General features: G+C 50.3%; 2 protein-coding genes across 5 annotated transcripts in view; one reads left to right on the forward strand and one right to left on the reverse strand.

Annotated features, from left to right (window-relative positions):
• The window catches only part of HNF1A (HNF1 homeobox A), a 24,457-nt gene extending 17,467 nt beyond the window's left edge, over nt 1–6,990 (forward strand). Inside the window, exons 5-10 of one of the 2 annotated variants that reach the window (XM_017510264.2) lie at nt 437–588; nt 718–919; nt 1,709–1,900; nt 3,762–3,883; nt 3,974–4,118; nt 5,588–6,990. In XM_017510264.2, coding sequence (XP_017365753.1) covers nt 437–588; nt 718–919; nt 1,709–1,900; nt 3,762–3,883; nt 3,974–4,118; nt 5,588–5,715 — 941 coding nt within the window. In that variant the 3' untranslated portion in view covers nt 5,716–6,990. Of the gene's footprint in view, nt 1–436; nt 589–717; nt 920–1,708; nt 1,901–3,761; nt 4,119–5,587 lie in introns of both variants that reach the window. The other variant, XM_017510262.2, reaches the window with a different exon arrangement.
• On the reverse strand, nt 6,930–21,397 carry CUNH12orf43 (chromosome unknown C12orf43 homolog). Of its 3 annotated transcripts, none has more exons than XM_017510265.2 (6): nt 21,213–21,397; nt 15,088–15,130; nt 14,809–14,907; nt 10,632–10,705; nt 9,419–9,509; nt 6,930–8,924 (listed from the first exon to the last, which is right to left on the reverse strand). In XM_017510265.2, the coding sequence occupies exons 1-6, from the start codon at nt 21,346–21,348 to the stop codon at nt 8,591–8,593; spliced, it is 777 nt and encodes a 258-aa protein (XP_017365754.1). In that variant the 5' UTR covers nt 21,349–21,397; the 3' UTR covers nt 6,930–8,590. The 3 variants fall into 3 exon arrangements, with proteins under 3 accessions (XP_017365754.1, XP_017365755.1, XP_037587880.1); XM_017510266.2 differs by having other exon boundaries at nt 7,893–8,921; XM_037731952.1 differs by lacking the exon at nt 21,213–21,397 and adding an exon at nt 16,643–17,000 and having other exon boundaries at nt 7,893–8,924.
• Between the last annotated feature and the right edge of the window lie 2,343 nt (nt 21,398–23,740).

Here is a 23,740-nt window from a genome sequence, read left to right on the forward strand (position 1 = left end):
CCATCCCCTCCACTCCACACCATCCCCTCCACTCTATTCACAAACTCCATCTATTGTACTCCACACCATCCACTCTACTTCTTATGATTCCACTGAATTCAGCCTAACTTGATTTGGGTTACTTCAATTCATTCATTTCAATTCAACTAAATTCAGTTAAGTTCAGCTGTCTTTTACTGAGCACCTACCGCATGTAGAGGCATAGCACTAGGCAGTGGGGAGAATGGAGCTAATAAATGCAGTCCCAGCCTTCAAGGAACTGGGAGCAGCTGACCCAGGGTTTAGCACAAGGGAGAGGCACAGGCAGAGTTTGCTGGCTGCATAAAGACAGACAGGCAGCTGGCCTAAGCACACCGATGCCATTAGAATGAGGCGGGCTGGGGGCAAGGGAGGGCTGGGAAGTGGGTGCGGGGGCTGGACATCACTTCCCCTCCAGGTGTTCGCTATGGACAGCCTGCAACCAGTGAAACTGCAGAAGTGCCCTCAAGCAGCGGCGGTCCCTTAGTGACAGTGTCTACACCCCTGCACCAAGTGTCCCCCACAGGCCTGGAGCCCAGCCACAGCCTCCTGAGCACGGAAGCCAAACTGGTGAGTGTCCCTGCCTGTAGGAAAAATCCAACCTCATCTTTCCTTGGCAGGGAGATTCCCGAGCAGTCCCAAGGGAGGCCCTGTGGGGATGGGACGCCGCCCCCAACTTAGGTCAGCTTCCTCTCGTAGGTCTCGGCAACTGGGGGCCCACTCCCCCCTGTCAGTACCCTGACAGCACTGCACAGCTTGGAGCAGACATCCCCAGGCCTCAACCAGCAGCCCCAGAACCTCATCATGGCCTCACTTCCTGGGGTCATGACCATTGGGCCTGGTGAGCCCGCCTCCCTGGGTCCCACATTCACCAACACAGGTGCCTCCACCCTGGTCATTGGTAAGCTGGTGGGGATGGGTGGGTACCTGGGTGGGAGGCTCATGGGGCAACCTCAGGATCCAGGAGCTGGAAGAGCCAGTGGGACTCACTCATTCATTCATTCATTCATTCGACATGTATTTATCCAGTGCCTACTCTGGACCAGGCACTGTGCTACATCAGTGATACCTGATTGAACCAAATAGACCAAAATCTCAGCAACTCAAGTGGGGAGGCAGGCAGAAGGCCTAATACATCCATTCTGTGGTTCCTCAGAAGGTGAAGGGTCTATGCAAATTACAGCAGGGTAAGGGGACTGATTTTTTTTTTTAAATATCTTTTAGCATTATTTTTTCCTCATGATCACAAATCCTCTGCAGGCTAGAGGATTTGTTTTCTAAGTTTTTTGTTTTTTGAAGAAAAATTAAGCCCAGAAAGCCTTTAATTGCAGGTACAATTATGCAGAAGCCCAGAACATAAGATAGATAGGGCGCTGATGAGAGAGGGGAGCAGAGAGCTAACCCCAGGGTCTTGGCACTCCTGTGGAACCCCAGTTTGATGATTTTTGAACAAGTCACTGACTGCTTCTCCCAGTAGCCTAGATAAGGAGCTAAAGGCTCAGACAGGGGGAATGACTTGCCAGGGCCACTTAAATTAGTGGCAGGTCCCAGTGGAGGGCTGTTTCCTGACCACCCTGCCCCCTCCTTCAACCCATGGGTTCTGGGAGGGAGAGGTGGTGCCCCTAGGAGGCCTGGGAGTGGGTGGGGTATAATTGGGGGCCCAAGCTGATTCCTACCGCTTCCACTCCAGGCCTGGCCTCCACTCAGGCACAGAGTGTGCCAGTCATCAACAGCATGGGCAGCAGCCTGACCACCCTGCAGCCTGTCCAGTTCTCCCAGCCACTGCACGCCTCCTACCAGCAACCGCTCATGCCACCCGTGCAGAGCCACGTGACCCAGAGCCCCTTCATGGCCACCATGGCCCAGCTGCAGAACCCCCACGGTGAGCCCCCTGAACCCCACACAGAGGGAAATGACAGAGGTTGGCTGTCAATGGATGCAGGGGAAGGGGGTGCCTGGCAGGGGGTGTGGTCCGAGTTTGTCTCTGGGACAAGTGTGTTTCTGTGACTGAGGGTGCCTGCAGGCCAGTGTGTTCCCATGTTCATGCGTGTATCTGTGTGTGTGTACATGACTGTGTGGGCAGATCCCTAATGCGTGTCTGGGTGTTTATCAGCTATGCATGCATTTGAGGGTGCATGCCCGTGTTTCTCTGAAACTGTTAGGGCCATATCGATTTCAGAATCTACTATTTGGATTTTAGAAAGGTAATGTGGGGCCAGGTGTGGTAACTCACACCTGTAATCCCAGCACCTTGGGAGGCCAAAGCTGGTGGATCACTTGAGATCAGGAGTTTGAGACCAGCCTGGCCAACATAGTGAATCCCCATCTCTGCTAAAAGTACAAAAATTAATCAGGTGTGGAGGCACGTGCCTGTAGTCCCAGCTACTCGGGAGGCTGAGGCAGGAGAATCACCTGAACCCAGGAGGTGGTGGCTGCAGTCAACCGAGATTGCCCCACTGCACTCCAGCCTGGGTGACAGAGCAAGACTCTGTCTCCAAAAAAAAAAAAAAGAAAAAAGAAAAAGGGTCATGAAGGCTCACACCTGTAATCCTAACACTTTGGAGGGCGGATCAGAGCCTGGGCAACAGAGCAAGACTCTGTCAAAACAAACAAACAAAAAAAGGCTCACGAAGCCTCACACCTATAATCCCATCCGAGGAGGGCAGATCACCTGAGGTAAGGAGTTCAAGACCAGCCTGGCCAAGATGGTAAAACCCCGTCTCTACTCCAGCCTGGGAGTATAGGGCGAGACTCCATCTCAAAAAAAAAAGTCATTTGGTGGATGTGCCAGCTATCATGTAACACTCCCAGCAGGGTTTGGGACAGACCCCGTGATCAAAGCACTGCTATTTCTGCAGCCAAAGGCAGGATCTCCATAAAGCAGGTTCAACACACACATAACCATGTCAAGTTCAGGTTGGGTTTGCCACCAAATGAGCTCTAGTGCCAATCTTAAGGACATCTTTTGGTTTCAAAACCTTTTTGGAATTTGGGACTGGGTTGAGAGGTTTTGGACCTGTATATTTCTTTGTGTGTTCGTGGTTGAGAGTGCATGTATTTAAGTGCATGTTTTTATCTGAGTCACTGTGAGAATATGTGGTTTATGTGTGTTTTCTAGTGTCTGTGTGCCTCTTGTGGGGTCTATGTGTCTTCTGTGGGGTGGGTGGGGGTGCTGTAGGCAAGACATGGGGTTTATATTTGGAGAGGTGGCCTGGAGATGGAGGTACTGCTGTCCTCTGCCTTGTTCTTTGACAGGGACCACCTGCCTTTCTTCTAAACTACACCAGCATCAGCACTTAGTATATAGCACTTGTGTTTAGTACAGTAGCACCTGCGCCTAGTAGATAGCACCTGTGTTTAGTGGCACCTGCACTTAGTACATAGCACCTGTATTTAGTATGGTAACACCTGTGCTTAGTACATAGCACCTAAACCCACACCTCCCGTTCCCTTTCATACCTGCTGTCTCCAGGTGACAAGAGGAGCTGGAGTTGGTTCCTAGCCTCCTCCAGGCTCCCCCGCATCAATCCTAGCCGAGCAGGCCCCTGTAATGGGGAGAGGGTCTGTCCCTCTATCTGGAGCCCCCAGTTTTGAGAATCAGCCCTGGATCTCCAACCACTGCCCAGTCTGGCCGTTCAGCAAGGCCCCACGACCCTCTTTCCCCAGTCTTGAGGCCTGGGTCGGGGGCTGTCGGGGCTGTCAGGCACGTCTGCCATGTCTGTCCCTCTCTCTCCTGCGGCCAGCCCTCTACAGCCACAAGCCCGAGGTGGCCCAGTACACGCACACGGGCCTGCTCCCGCAGACCATGCTCATCACTGACACCACCAACCTGAGCGCCCTGGCCAGCCTCACGCCCACCAAGCAGGTAAGGCCTAGGTCTGCCGCTCTCCCTCGCCTGAGCCAGACCCCTCACCGCCACACTCCCGGGGCTCAGGAGTCTGCTCTGCTCCCCCAGGTCTTCACCTCAGACACCGAGGCCTCCAGTGAGTCCGGGCTTCACACACCAGCCTCTCAGGCCACCACCCTCCACGTCCCCAGCCAGGACCCTGCTGGCATTCAGCACCTGCAGCCCGCCCACCGGCTCAGCGCCAGTCCCACGAGTGAGAGGCCCTGGCCCCGCCCCATCCCTTACTGGCTCCGCCCCTTCCGTGTTGGTTCCGCCCCTTTCGTTGTTGTCCCCGTTGCTGTCCCCGTCGCTGTGGGGCAGTGCATGCAGCAGGCCTAGGGCTGCCGTGAGGAAGCCCCGGCAGGCATGGGGGGTGGGGTGGTGTTCCCGCCTCCCAGACACGGCCTGTGAGCCCATGAAGCCCAAAAGGCAAGGCGATCCCAGGAAGATGGGCCCACCTTACAGGCACATCTCAGGGACTAGGTTGAGGAAAAAGATGAAGTAATTGTTAGAGGCAGCGGCGGATGATGATAAGGACCAGGTCTGCGAGCCAGAGGCGACTCTTTCACGCGTTTGGTTTGGCTTGGCTCAGGGCTGAACATTCTTTGAAATTTGTTGCCAACATTTCAAAATCAGGAATTTTCACATAGAAATCCGGATTTCCAGCATCTTGGAAAACTGGAAAAATTCATATTCCCACATAACAGCTCACCACACCCCACTGCATCCACTCACATCGGCTCCAATGACCCCTGGCAGAGAGTCACTGGAGTTTGTAATCTATGATGTCATTGTCAGGAGTGGGCATTTGGAGTCAGGTGGCTGGCTCTGCACCTGCCTTTATGCAAGTTGCCCCTTTCTCTAAGGTTCCAGCCCCAGCTCTGGCAGCCGTCATGCCAGCCACTGAAGGCATTCTGTGTCCTGGCTCCATGCTTCACCTCGGGAGGCGTGTGCACAATCACCCCCATTTTACAGATGAGAACGTGCACACTTAAGGAGGGGAGGGACTTGCCTCGTCTCCCACAGCTACCAGGCAGCAGGGCCAGAACTCGAACCCAGGTCCAAACTCAAAGCCCATTCTCTTAACCATTTCCATCAGTCAGGGTTCTCCAGAAACAGAACCAATAGATTGACTTGAAGGACCTGGCTCGAGACTGCGGGAACTGCCTAGCCTGAAATCTGTTGCTAGGAACTCCCTCGAGAGATAGTTCTGCAGCCTTGAGGCAGAATTCTTTCTTCTCTGGAAATCAGTTTTTGCTCTTATGGCCTTCTGTTGATGGAGGAGGCCCACCCATATTTTCAGGGTAAACTCCTTTAGGCAAAGCCAACCGATTGTGGCGTTAACCACATCTACAAAGCACCTGCATTCACAACAGCACTTAGATTAGCGTTTGACTCAAACTCACCAAGCCAACATGTTTACAGCGGCCTGCCCCAGCATCTCACCGGGGCTTCTCCAGTGTTCCCACTAAGATGTACTGAGGCCACTCCCTGGGCGGCCCCTGAGCCTGGCTGGGAGGCTCCCCTTGTTAAGAACTGAGGGTAGAGGTTTGGCTTTGGGGTTCCTGTTATCTGCTGTGATCCAGGAGGTGTGGCCCTGCCTCCCCGTCCCGAGTATCCCTGGGGCAGGTGGGGTGGGTCCGGGTGTCTGTGCACGGCCAGCAGCCTCGTTTGCCTCCACAGTGTCCTCCAGCAGCCTGGTGCTGTACCAGAGCTCAGACTCCAGCAATGGCCACAGCCACTTGCTACCGTCCAACCACAGCGTCATCGAGACCTTCATCTCCACGCAGATGGCCTCTTCCTCCCAGTAACCACGGCACCTGGGCCCTGGAGCCTGTACTGCCTGGCTGGGGGGCAATGAGGGCAGCAGCCAGCCCTGCCTGGAGGACCTGAGCCTGCCGGGCTCCTGCTGCCCTTCCTGGAAAGCTGTGCCTCACTCTGGGCTTTGCTGTGACGCATCAGAAAGGGAGGGCTCTGAGGCGCCCCAACCTGCAGAGGGCTGCTCCGGTCACACACAAGGGGGCCATGGAGAGCATGAGCAGAGCCTGCTCCTGGCAGATGGAAGGACTGTCCCTGCTGCTTGGGATACGAAGGGGGCAGCCTGTGACGTGGGCACCCCCAGCCTGGGCCTGTGGTGAGCCCTGGGACCCCTACACCACTCTGGCAGCCACGCTTCTCAGGACACAGGCCTGTGTAGCTGTGACATGCTGAGCTCTGAGCAGCCCTGGGTCAGTGTGGCCTTGTTCTGCCACCTATGCACCCACAGGGCCACTCCATCCCGCCCCCACTCCTTCCAGCTAGGGACGCACATGCTCTTTGTACTGACCCTGTCGTCTACTCACATAGGCATTTCCTGGGTGGCTACTCTGTGCCAGGGCCTGGGGCTCCAATGTCCACGTCCAGGGGGGCTGAAGCTAACAGGGAAGGTAGGCAGGGTCTCCCAGCTTCCCTGGTCCCCAGCGATTCCCTCTCCTGGGCCCCAGGGCCTCCAGCTTTCCTGGATATCAGTTCCCAAGAGCATTACACCCCCGAGGCCAGCCCGGCCTCCTGCCTCTATGGGGAAGGCCGCTTCAGAGCTGGGAAGTCGTCCTTCCTCCTGTGGGAGTCTCGTGACCCGAGCCAAGTCCAGGTCCTGTGGGGCAGCTCCTGTGTCTCGAGGGTCCTGCAGACCCTGCTCTTGTTTGGGGAGAAGCTGCTGTGCTCAGAAGGTAGCAAGGCCCAAGCAGCTGGCCAGGCTGAGGCGCCCAGGAGAGGAAAGAGGTGACCCCAGAGCAGAGGAGCTGCCAGTGTGGACAGGACTAAGCTCAGGAGCCTGGGGCCCTGGCTGGCTGAGGGCACTTCGCAGCCACCAGGAGTCTGAGGTCCTGAGCACCACCAGGAGGGACACAGGAGCCTGTGAAGCCCGGACAAGCATGGCCCCGTGTCTCTGCGCCTGCTGCTGAGAACCTGGTCCTCGGAGCGCCACCATCACCCTGGGATTCAGGAGAAGGCCTGGGCGACCCGGCACCCCGGCAGCTTGTAGCCAGCTGGGGCGAGCGGCACATTTATTTAACTTTTAGTAAAGTCAAGGAGAAATGCGGTGGAAACGCCTTGCTTGTCCACAAATCATTCGGGGGGAGTTTGGGCAGGCAGAGGGAGGTGGAGGCAGGCCAGGGGCCTGCAAAGACGAGGCGGGCGTCAGCACCCACTCTCACACCCGTCTCTGCTTTTCTAGCTCTGCTGAGACTCTGGTGATGAAGCCAGATTTTACCTAACTTGGAGTTTCTATTTTTTAAAAAAATTTTGTTTTGGAGACAGGGTGTCATGGCACCCAGGCTGGACCGCAGAGGCGTTCCCGGCTCACCGCAGCCTTGACCGCCTGGCCTCAATGATCCTCCTACCTCAGCCTCACAAGCAGCTGGGACCACAGGCGCACATCACCATGCCTGACAAATTTTTGTATTTTTTTTTTAACAGAGACAGGGTTTCACCATGTTATCCAGGCTGGTCTGGAACTCCTGGCCTCAAGTGATCCCCCTGCTTCCGTCTCCCAAAGTGCTGGGATTACAGGTGTGAGCAACAGTGTCTGGCTGTCAGCTTCTACTTCTTGTTTTTTTGTTTTTGTTTTTTGTTTTTTTAAGACAGGGTCTCGTCTCACTTTGTTGCCTAGGCTGGAGTGCAGTGGTGCAATCTCGGCTCACTGCAACCTCCACCTCCTGGGTTCAAATGATTCTCCTGCCTCAGCCTCCCAAGTAGCTGGGATTACAGGTGTGTGCCACCACGCCCAGCTAATTTTTGTATTTTTAGTAGAGATGGGGTCTCGTCATGTTGGCCAGGCTGGTCTCAAACTCCTGGCCTCAACTGATCCACCCTCCTTGGCCTCCCAAAGTGCTGGGCATTCAGGCGGGAGCCACTGTGCTTGGCAGTGAGCTTCTACCTCTTGCAGAATGCCTCTGTCACAGGAAACCTAGTCCACGAGCGCTGTGACACTTCCTGAAGTCTTGGGTCGGGTGGAGAGAGGAGGATGTTTATTCAAAGTGTCTTAAGGTTCAGCACTGACAGAGGCAATACCCAGCTCGCTCTCAGTTTTGTTTGGGTCCCCTGACAATTGAGTTTCCATAATCTGGTCAGCTCAGAGACACCATCATGTTTGGTATATTCACAAATGCAGACAAAGGAAATTCTAGAAAGCCAGGGGTGAAAAAAATCTTTCTGTTCTCAGACGCTTCTGTGAAGTCTATGTGGACTAAGGGGAGAAGAACAGAAGTTTCTCTGGACCTTGGCATCTTGGGATCCCTTCTCTCATTTTCTAGAAATGGTTTCTCACGCCAGGCTAAGGAGGTGGTGGGGAAGGAGGTCTCCCTTCCCCTGCCCACCTCAGACAGTTCTAGGGAGATAGAGGTTTTACCACTTGGCCACTAGTCTCAAATAACCGGAAGGCTCCTTTTCCTGAGGCCATGCAATGTTCTGGAACCACAGGCCCCCAGCCCCCCATGGGAGCACAGACGGGCAGGCCGTGCTTGGGTTTCTCACCCGCAGCCACTTTTTTGGCCCGACTCTTGGGCAAGCCCTCATCACCATCAGGGTCTTACGGACAGTCTAGACTTGCCAGCCCAGTCCTTGAACTTGGAGAGGGAGGTGGGGCTTGGAAATGCCTTGTCCCCAGGCACCCTGTCGTTGGATCTGAGCCCTGTGCCCACAGCTAGGTCAGTCTGCAGGCACCGCCGTGCCACTCTTTGCTGGTGGGAATGGAGAGGCCTCACTGGCCTTCTTTGCCTTTTTCTTCTTTTTCTTCTTTTTGGTTCCAAGCGACACCTGGTCCCTGGTGAGCTCACCTGACTTCTGCTTCTGGACTGTGGCGGCGCTGGGGGCGGCGGTGGCGACTACCGCCACCTTCTTGGCTTTCTTTTTGGACTTCCTTTTCTCCTTTGCCTCCTTCTCCCCCGTGCCAGCGCCGTGGATGGCGGACACCTGCAGGATGTCCGACGCCGACACAGCTGCCTCCCGGCACCGCCGCCACTCCTCGCCGCTGTCCTCACTGCTGCAAGGAGAGGGCGCCCTGGGTTAGCTGCAGTCAGGGCTGCCTCACTGTCCTCCCTCAGTCCAGGTCACCAGAAAGCGGCCGCACAGGCAGGCAGGTAGCGGGTTCAGGCTTGGAAGTGGGACCAAACCGGCTTCCAACACTGGCTTTTGGGTCGAGCAGCCCTGTGACCTCCTGAGTGATTTAACCTCTCTGACTCTCAGTACCATCTACAAAAGGGGATCTTAACAGAGTCCAGGCCTCCCAGGGGTGTCCCAGGAGGCAACTATGATCAAGTGAGGTGTCTGGCCCAAGACAGGTGCTCAAAAGCAGTAACCATCCGAAGCTGCCACCAAGAGAGCTCTGCCCTCCCACTCAGCACACGTTTCTCCAGCTCCTGACGGCCCCTGCCTCGGCCTGGTCCTGACTGGCGTCTGCTTGGCCATTCCGGGGAACCCGCCAAGACAGAAGAGGCGGAGAAAGGAGGGCACGTGAGGAGAGGTGTGAGTTCTCACCTGGAGCTGGAGGGCGGGCGCTTTCGCTGGGGTTGGGGAGACTCTTCCTTCTCACGGCCTCCAGGGACAGACGTGAAGAAAAGGCGGAAACCTAAGATTCAAAGGGGCAGAGTCAAACAAAAACGAAACCAAACAAAAAAAAAGTAAAAGAAACAAAAAGAAAAAAAATTAAAAAAAGGAACAGTAACAACAACAAAAAACCCGAACAAACCAAAGGGGCAGTCAGCACTGCCAGATGCCAACCCCTCCACCCCGGTGCCAGGTGCTGAGGCTGCCCCGCCTCTGCCCTCCAGGAGCTCCTGGTCCACAGGCAAAGACCCCGGAATCGGTCCTTTATCTACAAAGTGATGCTGCGTCTCCCGAGAGTCATGCCGATGCCTGATGGAGCCAGTAGAGGGCGCGCTGGAGGGGAAGCCAGCAGCCACATCAGCTCAGCAAGCCCTCAGAGGCTTCTGGAAGCCAGCACTTGAGCTCCTGACCTAAGGCAGCCTTCAAAGTAGGAAATGCATTGGTACAGGACAGATGCGGACGGGTGACGCTGTGGAGGGCAGGGGTAAAGTGGTCCTGCTCAGGGCGACACAGATGAGGTCACCTTGGGCAAAGGAGTTCGTTTCTCAGGGCCTCAGTTGCCGTGTCTGTAAATGGGGACTTATCATAATACTTGCCTCACCACAGCAGCTGAGCAGATAAAAAGAATGGCGCAGTGGCTCACGCCTGTAATCCCAGCACTTTGGGAGTGTGAGGCAGGAGGATCACTTGAGACCAGGAGTTCAAGATCAGCCTACACAACATGGTGGAACCCTGTCTCTACAAAAAATACAAACATTAGCCAGGTGTGGTGGCGCATGCCTATAGTCCCAGCACTTTGGGAGGCCAAGGTGGGGAGATCACCTGAGGCCCGGAGTTCAAGACCAGCCTGGGCAACAAATTGAGACCCTGTCTCTAAAAAATAATAATAATAATAATTAGCCAGGTGTGCTGGTGTGTATCGGTGGTCCCAGCTACTCAGGCAGCTGACGGGGGAGGACTGCCTGGGTCTGGGACGTTGAGGCTGCATTGAGCTATAACCGCTCCACTGCACTCCAGCCTAGGTGGCAGAGCAAGACCCTATTTTGAAAAAAAGAAAAAAAAAACAAAAAAACTGTTTCGCCCAGCTCCAGACACACATTAGGTGCTCATTAAATGATAGCTTCTAGGAAGTCTAACCACTTACCATCATCCTCTGAAGCGACTTTCTGTACCTGAGCTTTTGTTGGCTCCTTTGCTACTTCTGAGATGGTAATGAAGCTGAGGGGAGACGAAATGGTTGATTTAAGATGATATTTTTGGATAACAACAAAAACAATTAAAAAATTTTTTTTCAAGTGGAGAGGATGGGGCATGTGATCTTAAATGCAAAAGCAGAAAGCATGCTGGCCTACTAAGAGGGCTGACGGTACAGCTGTAACATGCTGACCAGCCTCTGCCATGCAAACCGCACTGCTTCATTTGTTTAAAGCCCACAGTGTTGAAGTTTTAAAGATACAGTAAAACAAAACGAATGCAATTTCAAATAGGGCATAGAGATATAACGGCAAGAGGAATGGAAAGACCTAGAAGTGTGGTCAGGAAGTCCTATATACTCATTAGAGAGAGAGGGCATACATTTTGCTTTGAGCTTCCTAGCAGCAAGCATGAAAAGGGAAATATGACCAATCTAGAAAACTAATTCAGAGGACAGCTTCTTGAACAAAGCAGACTTGTTTTAAATTTTTTTAATTAAAAAAATTGGAGGTCATTGTAGACATGCAGTAGCAACAAATAATACAGAGGTTCCACAGACCCTCCACCCATCTTCTCACAATCGTAACACTGTGCCTCCTTACAGTACAATATCATAACCAGGCAACGGAAATGGACTCAATTCCCGGACCTTATCCAGACTTCAGAGACCTGGGTTTTGAATCCTGGTTTTGTCACGTATTAGCTGTGTCCCTTAAGCAAACGACTTTACCTCTGTGAGCCTCTGTTATCCAACTGTGCAGTGGGAATGAGGACAGTCCCCACCTCTTAAGGTCATCACAAGGACTGAAGGAGAAAATGGCTATCAAGCACTTGTGGCGCATGGTCTGGCCACAAGTAGTCGCTCAGTAAATGGTAGCAATGACGATGCTGAAGATGATGACTGCCACCAAGAAAAGCTTTGGCCGTCACAGGATCTCTAACTTAAAAATACGCTGCGTTTCTCTAGAGGCTCAAGACCAGGAAGCATGGCTCTGGTGAACACGGATGGAGAAGTCGCTGTGCACAGCAGAGAACAAGGCTCTCAGCAATGCCCTCAAAGCAGACACAGCAATGCCCTGGGTGCCTTCCCTAACCGCCCTTCCTGTATGCCAAAGGCGCCCCCAAGCCCTGTTCAGGAAGAGCAACCTGGGGGGAGGAAGCAGAGACGCCGCCACCCAGGCACCTGTTCCTGACCCACACAGTGGTTTAATGCTGGCTGGCCACCAGGGGCAGCTGGCAATGTCTGGAGACAGTTTTGCTTGTCCCAACTGGTGGGGTGAGTGCTACTATCTTCTAGTAGGTAGAGGCCAGGGGTGCTGGTAAACATCCTATGATGGGAAGAAGGACAGACCCTACGGCAAATGCTAGTCAAAGATGCCAGCAGCGCCAAGGCTGAGGGCGACTGACCGAACACGGGGGCCAACTGTGGTATCATTTACATTTCTTTTATTTTTTTGAGATGGAGTCTTGCTCTGTCACCCAGGCTGGAGTGCAGTGGCATGATCTCGGCTCACTACAACCTCTGCATCCTGGGTTCAAGTGATTCTCCTACCTCAGCCTCCGGAGTACGCTGGGACTACAGGTGCGCGCCACCATGTCCTGCTAATTTTTGCACTTTTAGTAGAGATGGGGTCTCACCATCTTGGCTAGGCTGGTCTCGAACTCCTTACCTCAAATAATCCACCCGCCTTGGCCTCCCAAAGTGCTGGGATTGCATGCGTGACCCACCACACTTAAGGTATCATTTAAATTTCTTTGGAGAAACATGGAAATGCTGCAGGGAATATTCTAACCATGGCTGATGGCATTTCTACTGGAGAAACATCCATGGTGGCTCAGTGCAATGCCAAGCAGGCCCTGTTCAGCCTGAAGCCAGAGAGTCACAAAGAAAAACTGTGCTCCCACAGGCTGAAATGCAACTGCCTTCCCAAACACCTCCCCTGCATTCTCGAATTGAGGGGACTGGCCCCAACCCTATGGGGGTTCAGGCTGCGGAGCTCTGGCCATCATTCTGTCTCAGGAGAAGAGCTGGTTCACACTTTGGGAAGGCTCATTTGTCCTTTTTGATATCTACTCAATTGGAATGACAATGGCCCCAAATCCTGCCTCAACTCCCTTGGAAACCCTGCCAGGGCTCTGCCAGTGAGGATGGGACGTGGACCAGCGCATCCCCAGACCTGTTCCACAGCTTGTGGACTGGTCTTCCGTGAAACAAAGGCCCTGAGGCTACATGAGTTTGGAAAATGCTGGGCTAAACAGTTAACACAGGTCTCTTCCCTACAGGAATTCTCAGAGCCTTGAATATACTGCTACGAGTTGCAGTCTGCAAGGACTCATGGACGTACGTGGATTGCAGTGTTTCTCACACTTCTCTGGACCTCCGTGTCTGGGGAGAGCCTCTTCTAGAAAAAAGAACCTCTTTTCCTCTAGAGCCACGCTTCGGGCTAATGCTAGAATACAAATGTTTGTGTCCTCCCCAAATTCTTATGGTGAAATCCTCACCCCAGCTGGGCACGGTGGCTCACACCTGTAATCCCAGCATTTTGGGAGGCCAAGGCGGGTGGATCACTTGAAGTCAGAGGAGTTTGACACCAGCCTGGCCAACACGGTGAAAACCCATATTTACTAAAAATACAAAAAATTAGCCAGGTGTGGTGGCACATGCCTATAATCCCAGGTACTCAGGAGGCTGAGGCATGAAAATCGCTTGAACCCAGGAGGTGGAGTTTGCAGTAAGCCGAGATTGCGCCATTGTGCTCCAGAGTGAGACTCTATCTCCAAAAAAAAAAAAGAAGAAATCCTCAACCCAAGGTCTTAGGGTTAGGAGACGGGGGCCTTTGAGAGGTGATTAGATCATGAGGGTGGAGCCTTCATGAATGACATTGGTGCTCCTATAAAAAAGGCCTGAGGGAGACCCCTCGCCCATTCCGCTATGTGAGGACACAGTGAGAAGGCGTCATCTGTACTGGGAAGAGGGCTCTCCGCAGACAACATGGAATCTGCTGGTGCCTTGATCTTGGAATTCTCTGCCTCCAAAATGTGAGAAATCCATTTCTTCTGTTTATAAGCTACCCAGTTTGTGGTATTTTCTTATAGCAACCCATATGGACTCAAACAGGTGGTATTCCTTGGCACCTACTTTAGGAATGCCAACCTGAATCCTTACCGACTGTGTGGTCAACCTGTGCTGAGAATGTAAGACAGAGACCTGGCACAGAGCCTGGCACACAAAAGGCACCCAAGAAATAGGAACATTGCCCTCTTGTGGCGGGAATGAGCTTCTTGCGGTTCCTCTTATTCTCATGGTTGCAGGGGTTAAGAACATGGGCTTGGCTGGGCATGGTGGCTCACACCTGTAATCCCAGCACTTTGGGAGGCCAAGGCAGGCAGATCACTTGAGGTCAGGAGTTTGAGGCCAGCCTGGCCAACATGGTGAAACCCTGTCTCTAATAAAAATACAAAAATTAGCCTGGTGTGGTGGTGGGTACCCGTAATCCCAGCTACTTGGGAGGCTGAGACACGAGAATCACTGGAACCTGGGAGGTGGAGGCTGCAGTTAACCAAGACTGTGCCACTACACTCCAGCATGGGTGACAGCGTGAGACTCCATCTCAAAAAACAAAACAAAACAAAACAAAACAACACAACATGGGTTTGGAGTCAGATGCACTTGGGTTTCAGGCCCAACTCTGCTCCCTCCTGGGTTTTGAATTCTGGCTTTGTCATTTAGTAGCGGTGTCCCTTGGGCAGATGACTTTGCCTCTTTGAGCCTCAGTTACCCACCTGTACAGTGGGAATGGTAACAGTCTCTACTTCTTAGGGTCATCACAAGGATTAAATGAGAAAATGGACATCAAGCGCTTAGCACAGAGCCTGGCTACAAACAGTTGCTCAGTAAATGGTAGCTATGATGATGACTTCAGGCAAACATGTCTCCTTGCTGACAGCCTGTTTCCTCACCTGGAGAATAAAGGTAACAACAGGACCCACATGATAACGTGTTTTATGAATGCAGTGAGGTGACATATGCCAAGTGCCTGCCTGGACACCGTGAGCTCCCAGCCAGTGTGAGCCATTGCTGTTTGTATTAACAAGGGCAGGAGAGGAGAAACTCCACCGGTGTTTACCTGTCCAGCAGGGCTCCCAGCTTCTTGGCTACGTGGGCTCGGAATTCGGGGGTGGTCTGAAGCTCGTTGCCATCTTGTTCATGTTCATCCACCTTAGGCCTACGACACACACAAAGAGACCTCACTTCCTGCCGCTCAGGAGCTGCCCCCATGAGCGTGGGGACCATGTGTGTCTTGTTCACCTGGATATGCCAGGGGTCTAGCCTAGCATCTGGCACACACAGGGGATCAGCATTTGTTGAATGAATAAGTGAAACTTGAACCCAAAGAGCACAGTACCTGAGACTCGGTTGGGAGGTTGACAACTGGTTATCTGTAGCACCTGTGGAAAAACGGAAATTGGGACATTTATAGAGGCAACAATGACAGTAAGTACAAACGTGTGCCAGGTACTATGTTCAGCAGCTGAAAATATATATCACTCATACACATACATGGATCACTCATTTATATTTATATATAACTTCAAACAGTTATATACCTATAACTTAAAATAGTTACATATGTAAGTTATATACGTAACTATTTATATAACTATATTTTATATGGTTATATATAACTTAGTTGTATAACTTAAAATATATATGCACATGGGTTTGAGGCCTAACTCTGCATTTATAGAAGAAATTTACAGAGGAAAAATGACAAGTACAAACGTCTATCAGGCACTATGTTCAGCAGCTGAAAATATATATCACTGATAGCTATATTTATATATAACTTAAAATAGTTATATACCTGTAATTTATATAAGTATATTTTATATAGTTTATATGTAGCTTAAGATAGTTATGAACCCATAACATTATATAAGTATATTTTATATAGTTGCATATATATAACTTAGTTATATAACTTAAAATAGTTATATATACACCTCAGGGTGTGAGAGAGAAGTGAAACTTAGCTCTGAGGTTTCTGACTTAACTAACGAGTTATGTATATAACTTAAAATATATATAGCACATATAACTCAGTGAATCTTTCCAACAACCCGATTGGAGGAGTTACCATTATCCTGTTTTGCAGAAGAAACGTCAGAGATGTAAAATAAGTTGGCCAGAGTCAAATACCTATTAAGTGACAGGGTTGGGCCGAGGACCCAGGCCACTTGGCTCCTGAGCCCCTCTTAACCACCATGCTGTGCTGGATACTCCAGTTAAGTATAACGGCACTGCACAGTTTAGTGCCTGCCTGGCTGTGTGCTAAGTGCCGTGGAGGAGAGAGAAGATGGCTCTTTTGTAGATCACATTTTTCAAACCAAAACACTAAGGATGTCTGGCCTTTCATTCACTCAAACCAAACACTGAACGCCTCATATTAGCCAGGTGAAACTGCTGAGCAACTTACTTGAATGTCACTGTCTGCATGGAGCTTACATTCTAGTTGGTGGAGAGAGATGACAAACACACGTACATAAACAAAATGTAAAGTTGGATAATGGTAAGTGCACAGAAAAAAAAACAGAAACAAAGTAGGGGAGGGAGGTGGGAAGCACTGGGCTGGGGACTGTTATATAAAGGTGGGTAGAAAGGGCTTCATTTGAACAGAGATTTGAGAGAGGAGGGGAGTGAACCAAATAGACATGTGGGACACAGCCTTCCAGACAGAAGGGAAGAGCATCTGCAAAGGCCCTGAGATCAGAGCCTGCTCTGTGTGTTTAGAACAGTGAGGAGGTCAGCGTGACCAGGACCCAGCCAGCAAACTGGGAGCGGCAGAGATGGAGAACTCACGGGGGCCAGATCACGAAGGGTCCTGACATGGGCCAGTGGGAGGACCTGGGCTTTGAGGAGGAAGAACTCTGAAACTGAGCAGAGGAAGGACATAAACTGACCTGGGTTTTCACAATACATCTTTGGCTGCTGTGCCGCACGGCACTGTTGGGGTAAAGGCAGGAACACGGAGTCTGCTGCAATAATTGAGCTGGTGAGAGGTGTGGACTCCAGAGAGATGCACTTGCAAGATGGAGTCAATAGGATTCACTGATGAACTGACCTCAGGGTGTGAGAGATGAGTGACAGTTAGCTCTGAGGTCTCTGACTTAACTAACGAGACAAAACGTGCTTCCGTATTTAAGGGGCCAACTGAACAAAGTGGACACTTGGTAGCTCCAGGCCCAGTGGAGGGCCGTGGTGTGTGAAACAGCTCCCTGGGGGCAGGCTGTGTTTATGTCATCACCCACACGCACTGCATCTGTGTCCTGGTACCTTGTGATTTATGTCAGTGTCCTCCAGAGCACAACACAGGATGCAGAACATGCTCCTGGAGGCGGGTACTGTGGGGGCCCGGACGGACAGTCTTTAAGGACCTGGTGGTCTTCAGCACATAATCACAAGAAGAGCATCTCTTCCAGCAAGACTACAGTGTGGTGAGGGTGAGGTACTGTCATGGAACAGAACAGTATTACAGAGGAAGACAGTTCAGCCGAGTCCTGGCTCTGCCACCAAGCTGTGTGATGCTGGGCAAGTCACTTTATCTCCCTGAGCCTTGGTTTTCTCATCTATAAAATAGGAATACGATGACCAGCCTTACGAGTTAGTGTTGTGGAGATTTTGTTTCCACGCCCATCTCCTTCCTGGATTTGTAAGCTGCTTGAATACATGGTCTGCCTCTTTTTTTTTTTTTTTTGAGACGGAGTCTTGCTCTGTCACCCAGGCTGGAGTGCAATGGCATGTTCTTAGCTCACTGCAACCCAACCTCCACCTCCTGGGTTCAAGCCATTCTGCTTCAGCCTCCCGAGTAGCTGGGATTACAGGCGCCTGCCACCATGCCCAGCTAATTTTTGTATTTTCAGTAGAGACAGAGTTTCACCATGTTGGCCAGGCTGGTCCCAAACTCCTGACCTTGTGATCCGCCCGCCTCAGCCTCTCAAAGTGCTGGGATTACAGGTGTGAGCCACCACGCCCGGCCCAGTCTGTCTCATTTTATCTTTGTATCCCCAGATCCTGCCGTGGTATCTTGGTTTGAACTAATTGTCGGAAAAATAAATCAAAGTAGATGCTACTATAAAATTAAAGTGATTTGAGTGACCAATTCATCACTGGATTTAAAAGCTGCATCTAGAGGTTACATAAATAAAGTAGTGACTATATTTCCACATAGTCATGGACCAAAGGGTGGGAGTTTTGACCACAACAGACACTTGTCCATGGCAGAGAGGCACGGCAGCAATGAAGAGCACGGACTTGGAGTCAGGTAGGCCTGGATTTACGCCTGCTTCTGCCCTTTACAAATTGGACAACCTTGGCCAAGTTATTTCACCACTACGAGCATCAGTTTTCTGTAAAATGGAGCTAATACACCCTTTTTGGTATTGCTGGGAAGATGAAAACGGACAACAAATACAAAGTGATTAGAACAGGGGGCAAAAAGTAAGTTCTCAACTCCTGGTGGCTATTATTAGAAGCACTCTAATGATAATATTATTATTATTAGAAGAATGAACTCCAGGCTGGGCATAGTGGCTCATGCCTATAGTCTCAGCACTGTGGGAGGCCGAGGCAGGCAGATCACCTGAGGTCAGGAGTTCAAGACCAGCCTGGCCAACATGGTGAAACCCCATCTCTACTAAAAACACAAAAATCAGCTGGGTGTGGTGGCAGGCACCTGTAATCCCAGTTACTCGGGAGGCTGAGACAGGAGAATTGCTTGAACCCAGGAAGCGGAGGTTGCAGTGAGCTGAGATCGTACGTCTGCACTCCAGCCTGAGCAACGGAGTGAGACTCAATCCCAAAAAAAAAAAAAGATACTCCAAATGTCCAGCATCTTGCCCAGCACACAGTAGGTGCTCAATAAATAACAGCACCTCTTATCAGCAGCTTCATCTACTTTGATCAGCAGGAGATTTTATGATGTCACAAAAACAATGAGTTGTAAAGCTGATACCTTGGATACCACTTCTCATGTGAACATCTTTTCATTCGTCGGTCAAAGTTTGTTCATATTTGAGACTCAAAACAACTCTAGGAATTGGATGTTTTATAGATAAGAAAATTGTAGCTACTGAAGTTATTTGTCCAAGACCAGCACTTCATATCAAGTCAACCTAACACTGCGACTGGAGTGGGAAGCTGCTAGAATCCCAGCCCCCTCACTCATTAGAGAGGTGTGTTTTGTGCAAATTCATTCATTCAATAATCATTTTCCTGAGTCCTGAAGATACTGTGGTAAAGGGATAGGTGAGAGTCCAGCCTTCATGAAGCTCACATCATGGAACCTCTCACTCAATAAATCCTTGTGGGGCAAGTATAAGCCAGGATTGACTTAACGTGTTGGGGATGCAGGGGTGAAAGAAAAAAAAGATCCAAGAGGCAATTGTAGGAAGGAAGAAAAGCACTATCTATGAAGGGAATCACACGAAGTATGATGATGGCAAGGAGAATGCAGGTAACCCAGACTTGAAAGATGGAGAAAGCTCTCCTAAGAGGTGGGTGGTGTCTTAGCCATATTAAAAAATGAAAAAGAAGGCCAGGCGTGGTGGCTCATGCCTGTAATCCCAGCACTTTGGGAGGTCGGGGTGGGCAGATCACGAGGTCAGGAGTTTGAGACCAGCTTGGCCAACATGGTGAAACCCCATCTCTACTAAAAATACAAAAATTAGCCATTGGGAGAGAGTCATTTATACTCATCCCTGATTTAAAATGTGCCACACTAATTTTTAGACCCATCTCTAGATCTGGTATAATGTATTAACAAACAAGTACATACATCGCAAGTTTGGTTGTTGACTATCACGATACTTAAATTTCGGTATCATTGGTTTTCTTTGTAATCTTATATGTTGCATTTCATGCATTTAGAACATTATTCTGAGAAGAAAATCAGGCTTCACCAGCTGCTACAGAAGGACATGGCACAAAGCAAGGTTAAGCACTGCTGCGTTTGTTTGAAAGGACTTACAAGCCTTTTGTTGATCCATTCACTGCCCTCCTCTCCCTTCCTTCCCTCCTGCCACACTGCACTTCCTGTGGGTAGGCTCTAAACTATAGTCTGTTCTCTCACCCCCTAGTACCATAACCGCAGTTTTCTCTACAACTTCTATACACAGATCTGCCTTTCCATCTCACTCATTAGCAGTGGGCACTTAAGCAAGGTACTCACATCTCACTGTACCTAAATTTCCTCATCTGCACAGTACGGGTAGTGGCAGTACCCACCCCGTAAGGTTGAGAAGTAATGGAGATAGATGATGTGCTACAGTGCTTGGCACATCTCAAAGGCCCAAAACATGGTGGCAAATACATAGTTGGTCTCTCCACATGGACTACTTTCCTCCTCCTGCCTCTTAGTCTTTTTTTTTTTTTTTTTTCAAGACTGGGCCTCAGTCTGTCACCCAGGCTGAAGTGCAGTGGCACTATCACAGCTTATTGCAACCTTAACCTCTCCCTGCTAAGGTGATCCTCCCATCTCAGCCTCCCAAGCAGCTGTCTTTTCTTCTTTCTTTTTTTTTTTTTTTTTGTAGAGATGGGGTTTCATCCTGTTGCCCAGGCTGGTCTTGAACTCCTGGGCTCAAGTGATCCTTCTGCCTTGGCCTTCAAAGTGCTGAGATTACAGGTGTGAACCACTGTGTCCGGCTTGTTTTTGCTTTTGCTTTTTTTATTTTTTGAGACGGAGTCTCACTCTATCACTCAGGCTGGAGTGCAGTGACGCAATCTCGGCTCACTGCAACCTCCGCCTCCGAGTTCAAGCAATTCTCCTGCCTCAGCCTCCTGGGTAGCTCGGATTACAGGCGTGCACCACCACGACGAGTGTAAATGACTTTTTCCCAATATCTTATTATTGATAAAAGGATATATTGATATCTGTATCTGCAAAGAGTGTAATGAGATATGAAAATCTGTGACTTCTGTTGGGATAAAGTAACAGTAGCGTCTCTTTCCATCAGGCAAGCAATAAGCCAGAACTTATTGCAACACTTTTTCATTCCAAATTCAAGAGCCCGCAGGATTCTACCCATGATTAGGTCCCTTGATGTTGAGGGGTTCTGTATTTATTCCCAGGACACTAGAGAGTCGCGGTCAGAGTGATGTGCTGGACACTGCTCGTTGGCAACCTCAAAGGTGGGAGAATGTGTTGGAGGGAGGGAAAGGCTGGCTGCAAGAATATCGGGAGGGGGCTGTTGCAGTTAACGCGAAGAAATGGCGGCCTTCCCAGTGTGCGGCAGAGGACAGACTCAAAGAGGCAGAGTCAAGACATTTAGGTACCTCCGTATCCCTGACTGGGATAATGAAACACCCTCCCTACTGCACCTGCCCATGCTTTCAATCTGCACTACACCCAGTCCCTGGAGCTGTCTCACGGAAGGAAGTCGAGTTGCAGTGACTCCCTCCTCACCATCCATCCTCTCAGGCTCCAGGGGAAGATCCCATGCCCTTCAGCCAGTCTCCCCAACCATAGTCCCCTACCGGCTCTTGGCTTCACTGCCCCGTGCGGCCGTTGCTCCAAGCCCCAGGCCGGTATTGCTGCCTCGCGGCACCGCGCCAGCTCCTCCGCGTCGCTACTGCTTTCCGAATCGCTCATAGTGTCATTGGGCGCCGCCATCTTGAACTACCGCAAAGGATTGTGGAGAACACCTCCATTATCAACCCTCCAGCACGACCTCACATGAGAGGAGAGGCGCGTGGCATTGTGGGGATTGTAGTTTTACTACTCGGCCCGCCATTGGCCGTGACCTGTTCTGGGTTGGGGATACCGGGTGGGAATGGGGAGGTGGGCACTTCTCAAACGCGAGATCTAGAAGGGCCTAAGAGATTAACTTCTCCAATCTTTTATTGATAAAGGGATCTCCGTGGGGGAGGGAATCTCCTTAAGGAGTTAATGACAGAACCAGGATTAGTTCCCAGGTTTTGATTTGATGTCATTTATTCTAGTAATTTCCCAGTCCAGTTGGGCCTCAGAAACACCTTAGAGAGATAAACTGCAGACTTTGGGTCTCACAAAAAACACTAACCGAATCAGAATCTCTGATAGGTGGGACCCAGGAACCTGTATTTCCTTTAATAACCTAGAGCCTTACTACTTAGAGTGTAGTCCATGAACCAGCAGCATTGGTAACACCTGGGAGCTCGTTAGAAATGCAGAATCCTGGCCCAGTGTGGTGGCTCACGCCTGTAATCCCAACACTTTGAGTGGCCGGGGCGGGCGAATCACCTGAAGTCAGGAGTTCGCACGCAGCCTGACCAACATACTGAAATCCTATATCTACTAACAAAAAAAAAAAAAAAAAGTTAAAAAATTAGCAGGGCTTAGTGGCATATTCCTGTAATTCCAGCTACTTGGGAGGTTGAGGCAGGAGAATTGCTAGAACCTGGGAGGCAGAGGTTGGGGTGAGCTGAGATCTTGCCATTGTATTCCAGCATGGGACGATGCCCGGAGTCCAGGAGTTCAAGGTTGCAGTGACCCCTGTTGGTGCCACTGCACCTCGCCTGGTCTACAGAGCCAGACCTTGTCTCTAAAAAAAAAAAGAAATGACGAAATGCAAAATCCTGGGCTCCACCACAAACCCACTGAATCAGAATTTGCATTTTTACAAGATCTCTTGGTGATCTGTATGCATACTAAAGTTTCAGAGGCATTGTCCTCAGTGATTCAGATGCATGGCTTTGGTCTGAGAAACACCCTAGTTTGCTAGGTGTTTAGGGAACTTAAAAAAAAACACTGACTCCCAGGACCCATCCAAGACCAAAAAATTGGAATCTCTGTGGTTAGAATACCCCATAGTGAAGGAGGAACAAAATCACTTTATTTGTGTCTGTGGAATACTTTTTCATGTTTTATCTTTGAAGACAAGTATGTCAAAACTTTACTAAAACAAACTCTCTGGCCTTGAGCTTTTCTGTTCCAAAAAAGAGGAAGGTGACCGATGTGGTCTGAATGTTTGCGTTTTTCCAATATTAATATGTTTAAAATTGGCAAGCTAAAGTAAACAACAGACAGACTGATGCTCCAAAAGAAAGTGTTTATTCAAGAATTGCAAGAAATTGCAATTTGAGATATGAATGTTATAGTGGACAATAGGCACATTAAAAGAGGTTGGAGGGGAAGAGCGGGATGGCTCACGCCTGCAATCCCAGCATTTTGGGAGGCCGTGGTAGGTAGATCGAGACCATCCTGGCAAACTCCGTCTCTACTAAAAATACAAAAATTAGCTGGGTGTGGTGGCACATGTCTGTAATCCCAGCTACTCTGGCAGCTGAGGCAGGAGAATCGCCTGAATCCAGGAGGTGGAGGTTGCAGTGAGCTTAGATTGCGCCCCTGCACTCCAGCCTGGCAACAGAGTGAGACTCTGTCTCAGAAAAAAAAGGTTGGGGTGAGCAAGGAGAAGTCCACATAAACTTCTTTGAAACAAGTACTGTTGATTACAGGAGCCTGTTGCAGGAGTTGGTGTTAGCTTATTGTGGAGACAGCCACTGTTAGACAAATATCCTTGTACAAGGGGCTTACCTATAATACTGGGGTTTTGAGGAATTTCTTGAGATAATTTCTCTGACAGGCATATGTGTGTGAGGGCCCCTTCTTCACGGCTTCCCAGCTCTACTTTGTTACGATTTGACAGAAGTGACTGATAACTTCCAAAAAGTCCTCACTCCCAGGGTGATGGTATGAGGAGGTGGTGGGCTTTTGGAAAGTAATTAGGTAATGGGGCCTGAGCCCTCATGAACTGGATTAATGCCCTCATAAAAGAGACCCCAGAGACACCTTTACCCCTTCCACCATGTGAAGACTTAGTGGGAAGCTGCCATGTATGAATCAGAAAGAGGCCATACCAGACACCAAACCTGCTGGTGACTTGACCTGGACTTCCCAGCCTCGAGAGCAGTGAGAAAAAATGGTTATTGTTTATGAGCCATGCAGGGTATGGTATTTCGTTATAGCAGCCCAAATGAACTAAGATATTGACTTTTTCTTTTTTCTTTTTTTTTTTTTTTTTTTT

This window comes from Cebus imitator, unplaced genomic scaffold (assembly GCF_001604975.1).
Source record: "Cebus imitator isolate Cc_AM_T3 unplaced genomic scaffold, Cebus_imitator-1.0 Scaffold434, whole genome shotgun sequence".
Lineage (NCBI taxonomy): Eukaryota > Metazoa > Chordata > Mammalia > Primates > Cebidae > Cebus > Cebus imitator.

Bases quoted from the DNA above. Each gene is read 5' to 3' on its own strand.
- CUNH12orf43 (XM_017510265.2), bottom strand. From the start codon at position 21,348: ATGGCGGCGCCCAATGACACTATGAGCGATTCGGAAAGCAGTAGCGAC. The intron at 15,131-21,212 runs GTAGGGGACTAT...GTTTTTCCACAG, and splicing joins GGCAGTGAAGCCAAGAGCCG to GTGCTACAGATAACCAGTTG. The intron at 8,925-9,418 runs GTGAGAACTCAC...CTCTCCTTGCAG, and splicing joins CGCCCGCCCTCCAGCTCCAG to CAGTGAGGACAGCGGCGAGG.